Source organism: Melanerpes formicivorus, unplaced genomic scaffold (genome assembly GCF_026170545.1).
Source record: "Melanerpes formicivorus ecotype bairdi unplaced genomic scaffold, bMelFor1.0.p_v2 SCAF_3140, whole genome shotgun sequence".
NCBI lineage: Eukaryota > Metazoa > Chordata > Aves > Piciformes > Picidae > Melanerpes > Melanerpes formicivorus.
In genome coordinates this window covers 1-17,772 of record NW_027145491.1, presented here as the reverse complement: position 1 = coordinate 17,772, position 17,772 = coordinate 1, and the positions used below count along the sequence as shown (strand labels likewise).

The window sequence follows — 17,772 nt, the reverse complement described above, 5'->3', positions numbered from 1 at the left end:
TACGCACTACTCAGCTGTCTGACATCTCCCTTCAGAGAGCCCAGCAAAAATACAGCCTCAGCAATGCCAGACTTCTGCTGGGTTTGCTCACACAGGTCTAGGGCTTCCCTCAGGATTGCCTCCAAGTCCGGCAGGTCCAGGTCCGGGTAGCGAGCAGCAGCAGCGCGTGCCGCAGCCAGCAAGCAGGACGCCCGGAACTCTTTGGTAGCCGTGAGGTTGGCTGCTTCCAGGGGAAAGCCATGCTGCTTCATCAGCTTGGCAGCCTCCTCCTCTCGCCCTTCCCTTCTCAGTAAGTCTGCTGACTGGCGCAGGCAGCCACGGGACTTCAGGAACTCCAGCTGATCCTCCACGTCCAGCTTTGAAAGGACCCGCATCATCTCCTCGCTCCTGTTCACGCTCAGGTACTTGGCAGCTGCTTCCAAATACAGCTGATTCGCTGTACAGGAGAGTTTGGAAGCCATTTGTCCTCTTGCATGCAACATCTCCTCGTATCTGAAATGACAGAGACATCACTGTACTACCAGAGGCAGCTAACTCAGACAAAACCAAACCACCGCAACGCTGTGTTTTAAAGTAAGCCCCTAAAACGTTAAACAAAGATCTGCCCCCTGAAGCTGTTCCCTCAGAAAAATGCCTCCAGTGATGCCTGCCAGGTGAAGAATCATCACATGGTATTAAAGGACCTACAGGAGGAATACAGTTACAGCATCAGGCTGAAGAAGATCGCTGAAACTGCTGGTACAAACAAGATCACAAGGTTTACAGCACCACGGAGTCTTTCTCCAGGCTGTCAAATCACTGTAGAAGTTATGTAAATCACACTCTGCCAGTAATCATCTTCTGTTTATTAAAGGATGCCTCAATATAGAATGGGGGTTTGATATGAACAGAAGCCAGAAGGATATAAATGCAAAGTTCAATGAATTCTCCACGGGTCAATAATATTCTGGGTCAATGTGTACCTTCACAGACTGCTGATTACTGAATCACAGAATGGCTCAGGTTGGAAGAGACCTCAAAGATCATCTACTCCAACCTCCCTGACAGGGGCAGGGACACCTCTCAACTAGATTCAGCTGCTCAAGGCCTCATCCAACCTGGCCTTCAACACACCCAGGCAGAAGGCCGCCACAACCTCTCTGGGCAGCCTGTTCGAGAGACTCACCACCCTCCTACTGAAGAACTTCTTCCTAAGATCCAGTCTAACCCTGCTCTCCCTTTGCTTCAAACTATTCCCCCTTGTGCTACTGCTAGACCCCCTGATGAAAAGTCCTTCTGCCTCCTTCCTGTAGGATCCCTTCAGGTAGTGGAAGGCAGCTCTGAGGTCTCCCCAGAGCCTTCTCCAGGCTGAACACCCCCAGCTCCCTCAGCCTGTCCTCACAGCAGAGCTGCTCCAGCCCTTGGATCATCTTTGTGGCCTCCGCTGGACTCACTCCAACTCCAATACTGTGTTCTTCTTAACTGGACACAGTATTCGTCTCACCAGAGCAGATTCAAGGGGCAGAATCCCCTCTCTTGCTCTGCTGGCCATACTCCTGATGCAGCCCAGCACAGGATTTGCCTTCTGGGCAGCATGAGGGCACTGCCAGCTCATGGTGACCTTCTCATCAACCAATGCACCCAAGGCTCTTTCTTCAGAGCTACTCTCAACCCACTCTGCACGCAACCTGGATTTGTGCCTAGGACTGGCCCAACCCAGATGCAGGACCTTGGAGGTTGTCTTGCTAAATCTCACACAGCTGGCACTGGCCCACTTCTCAAGCCTGTCAAGATCCACCTGGAGGCATCCCTTCCCCATCATGTGAATCCACCACACAGCTTGGTGAAAAGTCTCAATTATTAATTATTACTGGTTGATAGGAATGTCAAATATCCCCTAGTCCAGCCTTGCAGAAGTATTCTCTCCTGTGTGCCAAGAATGAGTAATTCTCTCCTGATGAGTAAATTACCATTAGCCTTTCATCATCATCTTTTTCATGCTAAATGTGGGAGTGCAGATTTCTGTACCTATGCTGAGCAATTTGCCTGAATGGTTTGGGGAGACTGATTTAAAACAAGTCATTATTTGGTAAGGGGACTTTAATACTCCAGCTTTATGATCAAACTATTTCTACACAGTAAGCAAGCAAAGAGTGGCTGTCAATAGGTCCATGTCCCAGTGGAGGCCAGGGACAAGCAGAGTCCCTCAGGGATCAGTCCTGGGACCTGTCTTGTTCAACATTTTTGTGGGTGCCATGGACAGTGGCATTGAGTGCACCCTCAGCAAGTTTGCTGATGACACCAAGCTGTGTGGTGCAGCAGACATGCTGGAGGGAAGGGAGACCATCCAGAGGGACCTTGACAGTCTGGAGAGGTGGGCACAAGCCAACCTCATGAGGTTCAACAAGACCAAGTGCAGGGTCCTGCATCTGGGTCGAGGCAACCTCAGGCACAAATCCAGGCTGGGCAGTGACTGGCTGGAGGGTAGCCCTGAGGAGAGAGACTTGGGGGTGCTGGTGGAGGAGAAGCTCAACAGGAGCTCTCAGTGTGCACTTGCAGCCCGCAAAGCCAATCAGATCCTGGGCTGCACCAGGAGAAGTGTGGCCAGCAGGGCAAGGGAGGTGATTCTCCCCCTCTACTCAGCCCTGGTGAGACCCCACCTGGAGTACTGTGTCCAGTTCTGGAGCCCCTATTACAAGGAGGATCTGGAGGTGCTGGAAGGTGTCCAGAGAAGGGCCACGAGGATGAGCAGAGGGCTGGAGCTGCTCTGCTATGGAGACAGACTGAGGGATTTGGGGCTGTTCAGTCTGCAGAAGAGAAGGCTCCAAGGAGACATAATTGTGGCCTTCCAGTATCTGAAAGGGGCCTACAGGAAGGCTGGGGAGGGACTGCTCAGGATCTCAGGTAGTGACAGGACTAGGGGGAATGGAATGAAGCTGGAGGTGGGGAGATTCAGGCTGGATGTGAGGAGGAAGTTCTTCACCATGAGAGTGGTGAAGCCCTGGAATGGGTTGTCCAGGGAGGTGGTTGAGGCCCTGTCCCTGGAGGTGTTTAAGCCCAGGCTGGATGAGGCTCTGGCCAGGCTGATCTAGTGTGGGGTGTCCCTGGCCATGGCAGGGGGGTTGGAACTAGATGATCCTTGTGGTCCCTTCCAACCCTGACTGACACTATGAATTCTTATAAAAAAACCAACCCAAAACCCCAGTTGTCATCATTCAAAGCACATCACAAAGGATTGCAGAGAAGGTGTGTTAACTGTAAGCCTTGCTAGAATTCTAGTTGGTGCACATATCCTTTACAAGTCATCAATTAATTCAGGTATCAGGAACGGTGTGGCCAACAAATGAACTGTTTTTGCACAGGAGAATGTGCTACTGAGGTCACAGGGCTCGTGCCAGATACAAAGGTCTGTCAAAAAGATACCAATACAACCAGTTTGTAAAGCACAGTGCAAGGCAGCTCTTAGAATTGTATCACAGAATCGCAGAAGTGTTAGGGTTGGAAGGGACCTCAAGGATCAGCCAGGTCCAACCCCCCTAGCCATGGGCAGGGACACCTCACACTACAGCAGGTTGCTCACAGCCACCTCCAGCCTGGCCTTCAAAACCTCCAGGGATAAGGCTTCCACCACCTCCCTGGGCAACCTGTGCCAGTCTCTCACCACCCTCATGGGGAACAACTTCTTCCTCACATCCAATCTGAATCTCCCCATTTCTAGTTTTGTTCCATTCCCCCCAGTCCTATCACTCCCTGACACCCTCAGAAGTCCCTCCCCAGCTTTCTTGTAGCCCCCTTCAGACACTAGAAGGCCACAAGAAGGTCTCCTCGGAGCCTTCACTGTCCAGAGCCAGCACAGGGAAGATGGTATGGAAAAGTTCAACTCAGAGGCTGGGACCTGGAGTCTGTCAGAGATGCAGAGGAAGCTCCTCATTTAAATTGTTCTTTACTCTTTTGTTAGAGAATCTGAGAGAAAAATATTCACTTGCCACACCTGCTGCATTATGAGCCATATATCTATACCCTACAAGTGTCAGTGACTAAGTGGTTAGATTCATCACTATTTCACTCTTAAGTATTAATACTCTCATTCAATGTTTTGCCCTTTTTACCCTAAGAAGCTAGTTCAGAGGACTGGCTGAAAGAGAGCTTGAAAAGAGAAGTGGTGATTCTGCCACTTTCCTCTGTCCTGGTAAGACCCCATCTGGAGCACTGCATCCAGCTCTCAAGGCCCCAGCACAGGAAGGATGTGGACCTGATGGAGCAGGTTCAGAGGAGGGCCATGAAAATGATCAGGGGTTTGGAGCACCTCTGGTACAAGGACAGGCTGAGGGAGCTGGGGGTGTTCAGCCTGGAGAAGAGAAGGCTCCAGGGAGACCTTAGAGCAGCTTTCCAGTACCAGCCAGTAAGGGGACTGCAAGAAGGCTGCAGAGGGCTTCCAAAGACCTGCAGTGATAGGATGAGAGGCAATGATTTGAAACTGGAGGAGATTTAGGCTGGATGTTAGGAAAATGTTTCTTACTATTAGAGTGGTTGAGCAGTGGAAAGCTTGCCCAGAGAGGTGGTTGATGCCCCATCCCTGAAGATACTCAAGGTGAGGCTGGGCAGGGCTCTGGGCAACCTGATTTAGTGGAGGATGTCCCTGCTGACTGCAGAGGGGGTTGGAGTGGATGACCTCTGGAAGTCCCTTCCAACCTTCCTTCTACAATTCTATGATTCAAGTTTAGTGGTCATGGTAGTTGTGTTAAGGCTGGACTCAGTGATCTTAAAGGGTTTTTTCCAACCTTAATGATTCTTTACATAGTAACAGAGCCTGGGAAAAATGCCCAGGAAGATGAAGCTACTCCCTGCTCCAGCTGCAAATGCAGGAAAACACTTTTGCTGCCTTACCCTTCCCCAAGTGAGAATTCTGACACCGTTAACTTTGCCTCATATGAAACACAAGTCTCCAGCCAAAACTCTTGTGAAAAAGTTTTATGGGGAGCCAGCTGCATGATGTTGAATTTAGGAAGAAGAAAAGAGAAAGAGAACCTAGTGCCACCTTGCAAGAGATACCTTTCCACTGCCTTTGCTGCTTCTTCGTAGCGCTCCTCCTGACAATACATTTTAACAGCCAGATCAAACTCCTCAATTTGTTCATAACACTCAGATGCTTCTTTGTAGCACTGGATCTTCTGATAGTAAACTGCAGCATCTTTTATCTGCAATGCAGAAGAAGTCAGGGATAAAACTGAAGTGCTCTGAACAGTCAAAACTACAGGAATAGCATAAATTTAGTAATTCCATCACGTAGGTGTCTCACAGAAGCACACTTTAATGAAATGTAATTGAAGTATCTGAATGTAATCAAATATTAACCATCATTAAAACTGAACAGATTGGGGTTTGGTTTTTTGTTGGGTTTTTTTTTTTTTGGGGGGGGGGGGGGGGGGGGGTGTGGAACCAAACAAACAAAGCTTAAAAATATTTGTGTCTGAAAAACTAGAATGTGAAATTAAAAATACCACACAGGATTTCCAAAGTCCTCCTTATTCACACTCAGCTCTGCCTGTCGTTAAAAAAGAAACAAACCACCATCACACACACTTCTGTTGACTTGCAAATGTCTCAGTAGGAGTAAAAGCAAAGCCCTGATGGATATAGAACGGGAGCCCTGACTTCCCATCTTAACCTGGAAATATCTGGGAGCAATTGCTTTGCATTCTTTTAGTGGAAATGCACTGCAAATGGTCACAACAAGCTGTTAAATATCCTCAGGCACTTAGAAAATGATTGTTAGTGCATCACTAAACCCTGGCAAGTTTTAAGGTTCCATTTTGATGGTTGCAATCTATGAAGATTTAGTACCATCAGAAGATTGAAGCAACACCCTAAGTTTCAGGAAACAAGCCATAGAATAAGTCAGTAAGTCATTAATTAACTTGCAGCTGCACAGCAGAAGTGACTGGTGGCGACGTCGGAGGAAAGTCAAACCTAGGTTGCCTTACTGCGTCGCTGGCCTCTTCCTCCTTCTCCTGGCAAGCCCAGCTAAGGAGCTGGTTTAGTTCACAGAAAACTACTGTTACTTTGGGAGTAGTGGCAGGGGGAAAGAGTTGCAGGAAAGTGAAAAGGGTAAGGAGAGGATATTTTAGAGGGTTTAATACCTTTCCTAACTTTTTACACAGCTCTGCACAAAGCCGGAACTCCTTTGACTGAAACAGACATTTCAGGGACAGTTTGGGTTCTCCACATTCCAAGTAAGTTCTGGCCAAAGCCAGATATTCCATCTGTTTTTCCCTGTAGGAAGTAAGAGAAAATTACCACTTACATCCAGATTAGGTTTAGGACCAGGCAGGATCACATGATCTGTCACTGAATCCAACCAGCACAGATGTCCTGCATTCCTCATTTATAACCTGGCGAGGCATTACCTTGCAATTAGCTGTGTTCTGGCTGACACTGCTTGCCCAGAAGTCTGTGTCCAGAATCTCACTGCTCTGGCAGTAAAAAGCTTCTCTTTGTTCTCTCTAAATTCTCAAATTAAAGTATACTTGTGTGGTTTTGTGCTGCCTCTCCTAGCTTAACTTGCTCCCTCCTCCTTCCCTTCTGCTGTTTAGCCCAAATGCTACTAAAGACAGCAAGCAAATTTGTTCTCAGCCTTTGTTCTATGTAACTAACAGCCCCAGCCTTTCTAGTAGCATCACATCTATTTTCTCCCCAGACCTAGACTGAATTCATCCCCCTGGAGTCTGAAGAGCCACAGCCATACAGAGCATTTCATATGAGAGAGCACAGAGGAAGCTTACTTACGCTTTGCACTAACACCTCTAACAAAAGACACAACCACTTTCACAGCTTCATTATTGCATATGTGCAGTCAACTTAACATGTTGCAATACACCCAGCTCCTTCCCCTCTAAATTTATCCAGTTGACAAGCACCCCAACTTATAGCCAAGCTCAAAAAAAAGTAGTTTTCAGTCACATTAAAAAAAGTTTATGAGCATACTTCCAGCCAGGACCACTAACCTGTAACAGGTAATTAGAAACCTCAAACCTTGATTAACTCCAGTAACAACATTCGTCAAGAGCTTCTCCCTTCTCCCTTCAGTGCCACCTTCCTCTGCTCCAGTCATTCCTTACATGGTCTGCTACCCCTGCTAACTTTCAGATTCCTCAGCATGAAGAGGAGTTACTTCACTTAGGTCTAGAGTCCTCCCCAGGATGGATTTTTTCCCTGTCTTATTTGAGACAAGTCCCAAACAGTTTCTCAGCCTCTTCAGGAACAACAAGCTTTCTCTCCTATCAAACTCTTGAGCTCTTCTGCTGACAGGGTGAATTAAATGATTCATCTCAACATTTCTCCTTCTAATACTGCCCTTTGGTTCAGACCTAGTTCTGCTTGCTTAATTTAGATTGACTCTGACACTAATTTTACCTCAGAGCTCACTTACTGGTTAGCAGCTCTTCTCCCCCATGTACACAACATCATTCCTCCTTCTTTATTAAGTGAATATTCAGAAGGATTAACTGGAGTTGAGCACTGCTGATGGCATACACTCTTCTCTCTAAAGCCTCTTGAGGTAACTCAGACCCTGTTGTTTTTCTCTCCCATGACCAATAAGCCATTTCAAGGGCCACATTTGGCTTGGACAGCTCCTGGTGTATGATTGCTTTCACTAACCCCCCAAAAGGGAGCAGTGCCTCAGATCCCAGTGGAGCTGTGCCAGACTTTCCCATTTCTTAAGCCTCCTTTGCTGCCCACAGAGATGGAAGACACTTCACGTGCACGGTTCTCCAATGTCTCTGGTCCAGTCCTACAACTGTGGTGGGAATCTTACCCTGCACAAGCCCATGAGATCTTGGCACCACAGAATGACACTTGCTCATCTACATATACACTTACCTGGGGCTACATTTCTTGGCATGCACCTTGAGAACAGCATCATGTGCCAGGGCCAGTTTTGACTTCTCAGCTGCTCCTCCTTTTTGGTAACATTTGGCTGCAACCTGGGGTGAAATCACACACAGCCTTCACCCACATGCATCCAGCTCATGGCTTATATCACATAAAAGCAATACTTAATTTTACAGTCCCTGCAAAACAGAAAGACTGGCAGGGTGCCTGAAAGAAGGAAAAAGGTAAAGCTTTTCTTTCCGTCCTAAAAATACACTGCAAAGCTTTCAAGTCAGTCCACAAGCAGCTACCACAATTACAACTTTAATTGCTATGTTTTATATGGAAGTAGTGAAAGCAAAAGACCTGGTAGGCTGAGAGAACAAAGAGCACTTGCAATTTGAACGATGGCCAAACCCATTAATTGGTAAGGCACCAGGCACCTAGCACATAAATTCACAAAAGCTAGGAAAACCAAGGTGTGCAAAGTTAGATCTAAAAGCATGGAATAATTATTCATGCTTTTACCATATCAGGCCTTTTCTGTGGTCAACTAAACAGAAAGAATTATCATGCTCCTAGCAAGGTTTGTTTCACAGGCTCACAGGATGTCAGGGGTTGGAAGGGACCTCTGGAGATCATCGAGCCCAACCCCCCTGCCAGAGCAGGACCAGAGAATCCAGCACAGGTCACACAGGAACACATCCAGACAGGGCTGGGAAGGCTCTAGGGAAGGAGACTCCATAACCTCTCTGGGCAGCCTGTTCAGTCACCCTCACAGTGAAGAAGTTCCTCCTCATGTTGAGGTGGAACCTCCTGTGCTGTAGTTACATCCCTTGCCCCTTGTCCTGTCACAGGATGCCAGTGAGAATCTGTTGAATGAGTTCTCCTCTCCTGTTCTGCAGGGCTGGTTTTTGTACATTGTTTCTGAGACTCAATCTCATGTGCCAGTGGAAGACTGAAAAAGTGAGTAGGAAAAAACTGTCCATTCCCTCTCCCCACCCAACTAAGGCAGGCTCATGTAGAGAGATGAGAAACTGGCTAGCTGAAAACAAGGGGAAAACAACAACATGACATTATGCTCAGCCTGTGGAATTTCTTGTCACAGAATTCTGGTGATATGAAAAAGTCAGACTTCAGAAACTAATGGACACCTCAGTGCAAGAAAGATCTGGCTGTGACAGCTCTTCTGAGTCACAAAAGCCACAAAATATGCAGGTGCTTGGAACTTGGGAACATACCCTGGCAAAAAAACAACAATATCACAAGAACCACAGACTGCTAGGGTTTGGAAGGGACCTTGAAAGATCATCCAAGTCCAAGCCCCCTGCCATGGCAGGATCACCTTACTCACTCTGCAACACCACTATCTTTATGGTGGCCATTAATTTCAGAGTTGCTTCTGTTTGGAAACTGCACACTGCAAGCTACCCTTAGGCCTGTTCAGTCTACCAGATAATCTCTTCCTAATGTAGCAGTAATGAGCACAGATCAGGGTTATAAAGAACAGAGAATCACAGATAATCTAAGCTAATACATTTCAGATTTCAAGATGATTTTTTTAGATCTAAATGCTTTTCTGTGTCCATTTAGGAAATACACCTTGTGGTGGGTTTTGCTGGTTTGTTTTTAATTCCAAGGGAAGCTAAAGACAGTCTGCATAGTGCCCCTGAGGACAAGGACAGAAGATCTAGAGAGATCCCTTAATTCCTTGTCAAGTAGTTCAAGGGTGATGTTGTCCTGGCTGGGTTTTGCTTCCATTCCATTAGCTGTCATCCCAGAGCTGGATTGCACTAACTATCAATGTGGGAAATAAAAGCCTGTAAAAATTCCATGTTCTTTAAACAGGAAGGGAATAAAAACATCATTTTGCTACTTTTTTGCCATTTTACTAATGCCCCCTTGATTGTTACATGCTGTTCCTGAATGTGTGTTTTGCATCCAGCCCTAATTGGTCCCTGAAAGAAAAAAACCATAAAAGGGCTCTGAGATCATCACCCAAATCAATACACTTCCAAGAAATGTTTTCATTTTGCTGCAGCAATGTGTTGTAATGGGTTTAGGTTGATGAATTCCAGTCAGTTCCAGTTGTTGCTAGTAATTGTTTTCTCTTCTAATTGTGTGCATTAAAATGTTTTTCTCCTCACTGGACTGCACATTTATGAGTAGTGAATTTAAGATCACAAACAATAGGCTTGGCTCTTGCTCTCTTGCAGGCTTGCTCCACTGCTTACATCTTGCTAGTCATTTACATATAGTCTGTAGACACCAACACAACTACAACCCACAAGCTAAGACAGACTACTGCAGAGCACCTGAAAGTTTACAGAGAGTTTTATAGATGGAAAGGTTAAAAAAAAAGAGGAAAGTTTCCAAATAGACAAGAATCCTTATTTCAGATAAACACATGTTCCTACCTCCCAGAACTGATGTTTAGCATAGTAGTCTCCCTGTGCAATCCATTCTTCTGGAGTTGAAGTTTTAGCAAACATGCTGTCATCCAAGTCTGGAAGGTCAGAAGTAATCATTTTATATTAGAATGGATAAACCTCAGAAACCACTCAGGTACCACAACCAAGCATTAACATCTCAGAATCATACAATTGTCAGGGTTAGAAGGGACCTCAAGGATCAGCCAGTTCCAACCCCCCTGCCATGGGCAGCTACACCTCACACTACAGCAGGTTGCTCACAGCCACAGCCAGCCTGGCCTTCAAAACCTCCAGGCGTGAGGCTTCCACCACCTCCCTGGGCAACCTGTGCCAGTCTCTCACCCCCTCATGGGGAAGAACGTCTTCCTCACATCCAATCTGAATCTCCCCATTTCTAGTTTTATTCCATTCTCCCCAGTCCTATCACTCCCTGACACCCTCAAAAGTCCCTCCCCAGCTTTCTTGTAGCCCCCTTCAGATACTGGAAGGCCACAAGAAGGTCTCCTTGGAGCATCCTCTTCTCCAGCCTGAACAACTCCTCAGTCTGTCCTCATAGGATAGGAGCTCCAGCCCTCTGCTCATCCTCGTGGCCAAGGCCTTTATGATTTGTGCTCACAGCAGTAATGGTAACTGTGAGAGAAAGACATTTTATCCTTTCTCAAAAGGGAAAAGCAACACTTTGGGTATGGGCTAAAAATAGCTTCACAAACCATGCTTGCTTTCTGATGAAAAGTGAGGAAATACAGTGTCTTTTAGAAACCAAGTGCTTTCACTTGATAAATCTCCTCTTTTAGCTGGGATGGTTTTCCATGAACAAGCTTCAATGCTGTGCAGGTGTGACAGATGCACTTCTGTTTGAACTAAATGGATTTTGGTCTGGGCAGATGCCCAGCAAGTTAACCAGAGTTAATCCTATTGTGTGAGACTTTCAGTGGGAGCACAGCACCAAAACAAAACAAAAAAATCAGCCAGCTTGGCTGGAGATTAAGCTGATCAGTGGCTGAAACTGTATAAACACAGCAGAAAATCTGACTACAAACCAACCACTTGACACTATAAATATCTGCAGCTATCAGAGTCCTTTGAGCTCCTCCTCCACAGCAGCTGGCTGAGCAGTAGGGATCTCCCTTTCAGTAGGGATCATAAAAATCATAAAAGAGTTAGGGATGGAAGGGGCTTTTAAAGGTTATCTAGTCCAACTCCCCCTGCAGTGAGCAGGGACATCTTCAACTAGGTCAGGTTTGTCAGAGTCCTTTCCAACCTCACCCTGAATGCCTCTCAAGAGGCTGAGAGATCTCTTACCTAAGACCAGGCACCAATGGGGTGCTCAGTGACATTTTAGCATGCATGTAATATTTAAGCTTAAGCATTAATCTTTGTATTGCCTACTAACTTTACAGGTAGTAAATCTGCATTGATCACCAATCCATCACTACTTGTTAAATACTTTACCTAACTAATTTCCTGGTTAGAACTCAATCAACTGTTACATCAGGATCTGAGCGATCTCTGAGTCTGCCTGCAACAGCAGGAAAAGTTACACTAATGAACTAGCAATGCAGTTATGCATAAACATACACAACTCATCTTTCTCATTGCTGAGTGACAGGAGACCCACTGCAAGGGGTGGAAATCAGTGACCAATGCACACTGTTAGAGAGAGCAAGGAATTGAACCTCTTATTGCAGAGTCTAAAAAGGAAGCAAGCAAGAGTACCCTGTCCTGTCTGACAGTCTTTTAAGCAAGTTTTAGGACAACTTTACCTTTCTTTTCATCTGCTTTGACAACCCTGACAAAATCTCTTTTGATGAAATACTTAAAGGCTGGGGCTCGCTTGTCGCTGTCTTCATCAAAGATCCACAGATTGACTCTGGCCCTTGTAACAGCTGTATACAGTTGTTTCAGTTCTCCATTCAGCATCTGAGGCAGAACCAATCAACAACAAAAAAGGGTAAATGAAATGCCAGATGAGCTAAGCTGTTAGAAAATCATCACACTGTGCAGTCATAAGAGAAACAAAGGCATACAAAGAATGAAGAGCAAACAGCAGAACATCCTTTAAGTAAAGAAGTCTATTAAATGCTATTTTTTTTTCCAATTACAGAAACCCCTGTCCAGCAAATTTGAATCCAACTACTGCAGGTGTGACAGTTCATTTGTAATGTTAATAACTTGCACTTACCATACAAAATATCTGACTCACTTGATTCTAAGTTTCCTTAATTTCAAGGTAGTGACACCAGTCTGCAACCTGGCTACAGCAGTAATAAATATCGACAAGCTGATTTGCTGTTTCCTTTAACCACAGCTGCTCTCTACCTATGCCTGAAGTCTATTACATGCAGTTCTTGTTTTCTTATCAAATTACATCCACAAAACAAATCTTATCTTGCAAAAATAAAATTAAAAATGTGAACAATGACCAGAAAGATAAAGCAGCACCAACAAAAATGGAGCTACAAGAAATTTCCCTGCTTCTAAGATCTAAGAATTCAGTTTAGCCTTCCTATGCCCAACACTTAGAAAAACTCACCTTGAACATTTCTACATTAAAAGGAGTTCTTTTCTGTGCACCAGCAGCATCCTCTAAAGGAACTTCCATTAGTGGTTTGCTTCCTACTTGCACATCTGAATCAGGAGTGTAAGAAGAAATGATCTTCCATTCTTTATTAGCCTAAAATATCAACAGAATGAGGTTTAGTTGTATGTAGTAATCACTACTGGTCACACAGGAAACAGTCATATACTGTGACTGACCAATGCACCTGCAGGAAGAAGGGTGAGAGTGTGTGTGTGCTGCTGGAGGGAAACATCAGGGAAGAATGTAAAGCATAATGATCAACTTTCATCAAGAAAGCTGGAATTCAACTCCATGCAAGTGGCAGCTGTATGAGATAATGACTGTACAACCTTCCTGGGCTGCCTATTCCAGAGTCTCACCATCCTCCTACTGAAGAACTTCTTCCTAAGATCCAGTCGAAGCCTACTCTCCCTCAGCTTCAAACCATTCCCCCTTATCCTATTCCCAGATACCCTTAGGAAAAGTCCCTCTGCAGCCTTCGTCTAGGATCCCTTCAGGTATTAGAAGGCAGCCATGAAGTCCCCCTAGAACCTTCTCTTCTTCAGGCTGAACAAGCCCAGCTCCCTCAGCCTATCCTCATAGCAGAGGATGCAGTGTTCAGGGTGGGGTCTCACAAGAGCAGAGAAAAGGGGCAGAATCCCCTCTCTTGACCTGCTATATTATCCATGTCTTGTGGTTTCAGAATACTGCAGTATCATTCCTCTAAAACCACATCCTATGCAACATCTGATACATCTAATAAGTAAATCTGATATTAAACATGAAAACCTCCTTGGGTGGGCTATAAATTTTCAGCTAAACTTGCAGATACACCTCTACAATGGCCAATCCATGGGGAAAAAAGGGAAACCAGCCTCACTCTGGACAATGTTCATGGTTTAGTCCTAGGGCTGAGGATTCTCCTACAAATCCCAAAACCACAACAAGCAGACCATGTGTGGGAGTGTGCCAAGTGTTGGGCCAGGCAGCTGCCTGCCAGCATGGGGCAGAGGCAAAGGTAAATGGTGGCTGGGTAACACTGACAAGTTGCAACCTGTCATGTCAAAATCTGCTGTCAAAGACATGCTGGATCTCGGCCTGTAGGTCAGAAAATGCGGAGGAGTGAAATACCTCTGAATCTGTGAAGAAGTTGTAAAGAAGTACATCATCAAATTCCAAGCCCTTTGCCTCATAGATTGTCAGCACGAGTGCTAAATTAAGTTCCTCAGGTATCCTCTCCTTGGCAGTCTCATTTGCTACTAACACCACCTGTCACAAAACACATTAATAAAAACAAAGTATTAGGAAAAAAAAGGTAACAGCTGCATAGAGAAATGGAAGAATAGAGCCTGTCTTCCTCCACTGCTTAAATGGAGATAGGAAAGCATAAAAACTCATCAGGATAATGCAAGATGCCCCTCAAAAACCAGAGCACACTGAACACAGACACTGCAGCATGCAGAAGGAAAGGTCAGGAAGCTGCCACTAGGAGACTGACAAATGTGTGGTACATGCAGACAGTTGTAGATCTGGTGTTAAGAAAATTTGGAGTTAGAGAAGGACAGACAACGTCTGATGCAAAAAAAAGAACAGACAGTGAGAGATATCAACAAGCAACAGAAACCAACACAATAAAGGTTTCTAAGTTTCCAAAGCATAACTTCTCAGTTAGATTCAAGGGCTTACAGAAAGGAAGTTGTGGGCAGTGCATATAAAGCAATGATGCAGCAACAGAGCTGGAAGAACCTGCAAAGAGTTGTTTATCCAAGGAAAACAAACCTGATGTGCTCCAAATTCAATGGGCTGTGTTTTCCTTTTGTTGCCCCTCAGCAGAATTGCCAGGTCACTAACACTGCAGGACTCCAGGAGGGTAGGTTTTGGTCCATCAAAGAGCCCACAGTCCTTAGGAAGTCGATCAAAAGACTCCGGGAAATAATGCTGAAGCAAATCAACCACTCCGGATGCTAAACGGAGAATACCTGCAAGAGGCACAACAGAGATACTCAGCTCCAGCCTGACTGCCTCAGACTCTCTCACAAACACACTTTGGAAAGACTTTGTTGGAATTCTGAAATCAAGTCAGAGAAGAGAAACTGTAAGGTCCACTTTGTTTCTGCCACTTTGAGGGTATCTCATTCTTTGGCCTGTAAAGATCACAAAGGCTTAGCAGGGTCCTCACAACTTGAAGATCGTAAATGAGAAACAAGAAAAGCAAAAGTAGCAAAGTAGCAAAGTCCAGTAAGCTAGGGATAGGACAACAGAAATGATTATTGCTTAGGTTGTCCTTCCAACAAACACAGGCACAATGTGCAGCAAGCATGACTGTTGAAAACACAACAGTTTTAAAAACATTCATTCTTAGGTTTCCAGTTGAGATGTCAAAAGGACCACAGGAGAACCACAGGAGAACCACAGGAGAACCACAGGAGAACCACAGGAGAACCACAGGAGAACCACAGGAGAACCACAGGAGAACCACAGGAGAACCACAGGAGAACCACAGGAGAACCACAGGAGAACCACAGGAGAACCACAAGGATCATCTAGTTGAAGCCTCCCTGCCATGGGCCATAAGCCTGCTGGAAAAAGCTGACCACCTGATCTCTTCAGCGCCTGGTCACTTCAAAATGCTTTGAATTGGCCAGTAGAAAATGTCAAGCATTAGTGAAGAGCACAGGCTCAGACCACAGCGGAACGTGTTGCCCTTACCTGAATGGGACCGGTAGTTCTGGTAGAGCTGATATATCCTTTTAGGCTTTCTAACACGCTGCTTCTTGCTCAGGGAGTTCTTGCTTGCATAATGAAACAGTGACCTCAGATCACTGAAGCGAAAAGCAACGCCCTTCATGATGCTCTGGGCAGTGTCCCCAGTCAGAAACATGGCATTGGGGTCGTTGATGCACTTCATCAGGAGCGCTAGCTCAGCCTGGGTGAAATCCTGTATCTCATCACCATAGAACTCGTGGATGGACCACGGCAGCTCCCCGAGCTTTGAGAGCCTCTGAGACAAGTTATACAGCAAATCCTCTTCGTCGAAGTAGCCTCTCTGGGACCGGATCTGCTGGTAGAGGCAGAAGAGCTGATAGATCTCACTCCTGTCCTCTGTGAAGTTCGGGGATCTCTTTCGGCCGAGCTTTTTGTACTGCTCCTCAGTAAGTTTACCCCCAAAGCAACTCAGGGCCTCGAAAGACCCTTTCAGAAAGGATTTAATTTCTTTCCAGACCAGTGCTGGGTTGTACAAGCTTTTACCTTTGGTCATTTTAGGCCATATTTCGTTTGCAAATACATCGTAAGTCACAAACGTCCGAGGATCGCTTTCCCTGGAGTAAGCATCTGCAGCTCCATCCTCACTGTGTTCTACTTCGACATCATCATCTTCATCCTTATCCTGCCAGTTAGGTATAACCAAGTCTTCCTGAGCGCTCCAACCGACAATGATTCTCTTGAGGCTTCCGTCCTCGTTTCTTGGAAAGAAGGGGTCAGGCAAAGATGCATCCAGTAAGAGCAACAGCTGCTTGGAAGTGACAAACAGGGGGAAGTTTTCATCTTTAATGTCTTGTAGCCTGTGAACATTTGGCTCCAGAGGCTTGAAGTGACTGGTCACCTTGGAAGACTTGCTAAGTTCAAGGAAATTCTTCTGAACTTCTTGGCACAGGACAGGATTTTTTGTCACAAAGATCTGGTGAAGGTGCTCCAGCACGTTTGATGGTTCTGCACTGCGTATTTGGTCTTCATGATCATCACCTGGATTCGTTTCTGCACCAGCTGTGCCTGCAGGAACACTTTCATCCTCATTGTCCTGATCTTGCTCATCACTCACCTGCTCCTCACTCGAATCCTCACTGTCCTGCTCTAGCTCACTCTCTTCCCTCTCTCTTTCAACCTCACTGCACTGTCTCTGCTGCCACGTTTGCCTCTCCAGGAGAGGGCTGTTTGCCAAGGTAGCTTTTTCCCAGTATGAACAGAATTTTTTCCAAAGCCTGTACAAGCAGCAAGTTGTCTTCCCTGTCCCACTTCGCCCAATTAAGATGATTGGTTCCATGGGCTTTGGATTGAGATCAATGACCGCATACTCCAACTCCCCGACTCGGAACGGGTACTCCACAGAAGAATGCACATCGTTTATGATGTTAAGTGCCATGTTGGTACTGAAACTGTGAAATTTCATTATGTTGTACTCCAGCTCTGCAGGGCTGGCTGGAGGGAAGTACTCGGGTATGGTGCGCTCCTTGGACTTGAGCGCCTCCGAGTCCTCAACATAACAACGCGGCACGCGCCTCAGCGTCGTCACGCTGTGGTTCTGCTGCCCTCCGCTTATGCCTTTGAGCTTCTTCCTCAGGATGCAGGACAGGCCACGGTTGTGGGAAATGCAAATATTGTCTAGGACACGGTTCAGCTTGCAGTGGTCCAGAACAATGGCCCAAATCCGGATTATTTCCGTGTAAACTCTCCCTGACTTCTCAGGCTGACTTTGTGTCTGTTCTGTCTCCATGATCTTTTCGGCACTCTCACTGCAACGAGGAGAAAAATCAATTGCCAGTTCCCACAGCATTCTGGCACCTTTCCCCAGCTTGGCTTCAAACAGCTGGATATCAGCTTTCAGGTGTTTCAGTGGCTTCTGAAGGCCCTTAGTCCACTCCCCATTGCCAAGCTGCTTAATTGTCATTATAGTTCTAGTTTTCAAGTAATGAGGCACAGCTTTGCTGCCCAGTGTCTTCAGCATTTCAGGAGTGCACTCTATTTCCCAGGTCATGTCATCAAACTCCTGCACATAGGTCTCAATGTCCAGAATCTTCCCTTTCTCTGGTTCTTCCTTCTCTCCATTAGGCAGGGCCATACTGAATTCCCTGGCTTCCTTGGTTTTCTCCCTTCTGCCCTCAGGATAAGCCATGCTTCCACAAGGTGACGAGGACTCACTTCCTCCCTCTT

The 17,772-nt window shown here is 46.0% G+C and overlaps 1 protein-coding gene across 1 annotated transcript; it reads right to left on the bottom strand.

The window, feature by feature from the left end:
- Positions 1–7: 7 nt before the first annotated feature.
- LOC137440517 (TPR and ankyrin repeat-containing protein 1-like) lies at positions 8–17,761 on the bottom strand (the record flags this gene model as incomplete). Its single annotated transcript, XM_068136745.1, has 10 exons — positions 15,553–17,761; positions 14,623–14,822; positions 13,975–14,112; positions 12,817–12,957; positions 12,047–12,203; positions 10,269–10,357; positions 7,861–7,964; positions 6,120–6,252; positions 5,032–5,177; positions 8–492 (listed from the first exon to the last, which is right to left on the bottom strand). Coding segments are annotated over exons 1-10 (3,775 nt in total), but the record flags the coding sequence as incomplete, so codon positions are not given.
- Positions 17,762–17,772: the final 11 nt, after the last annotated feature.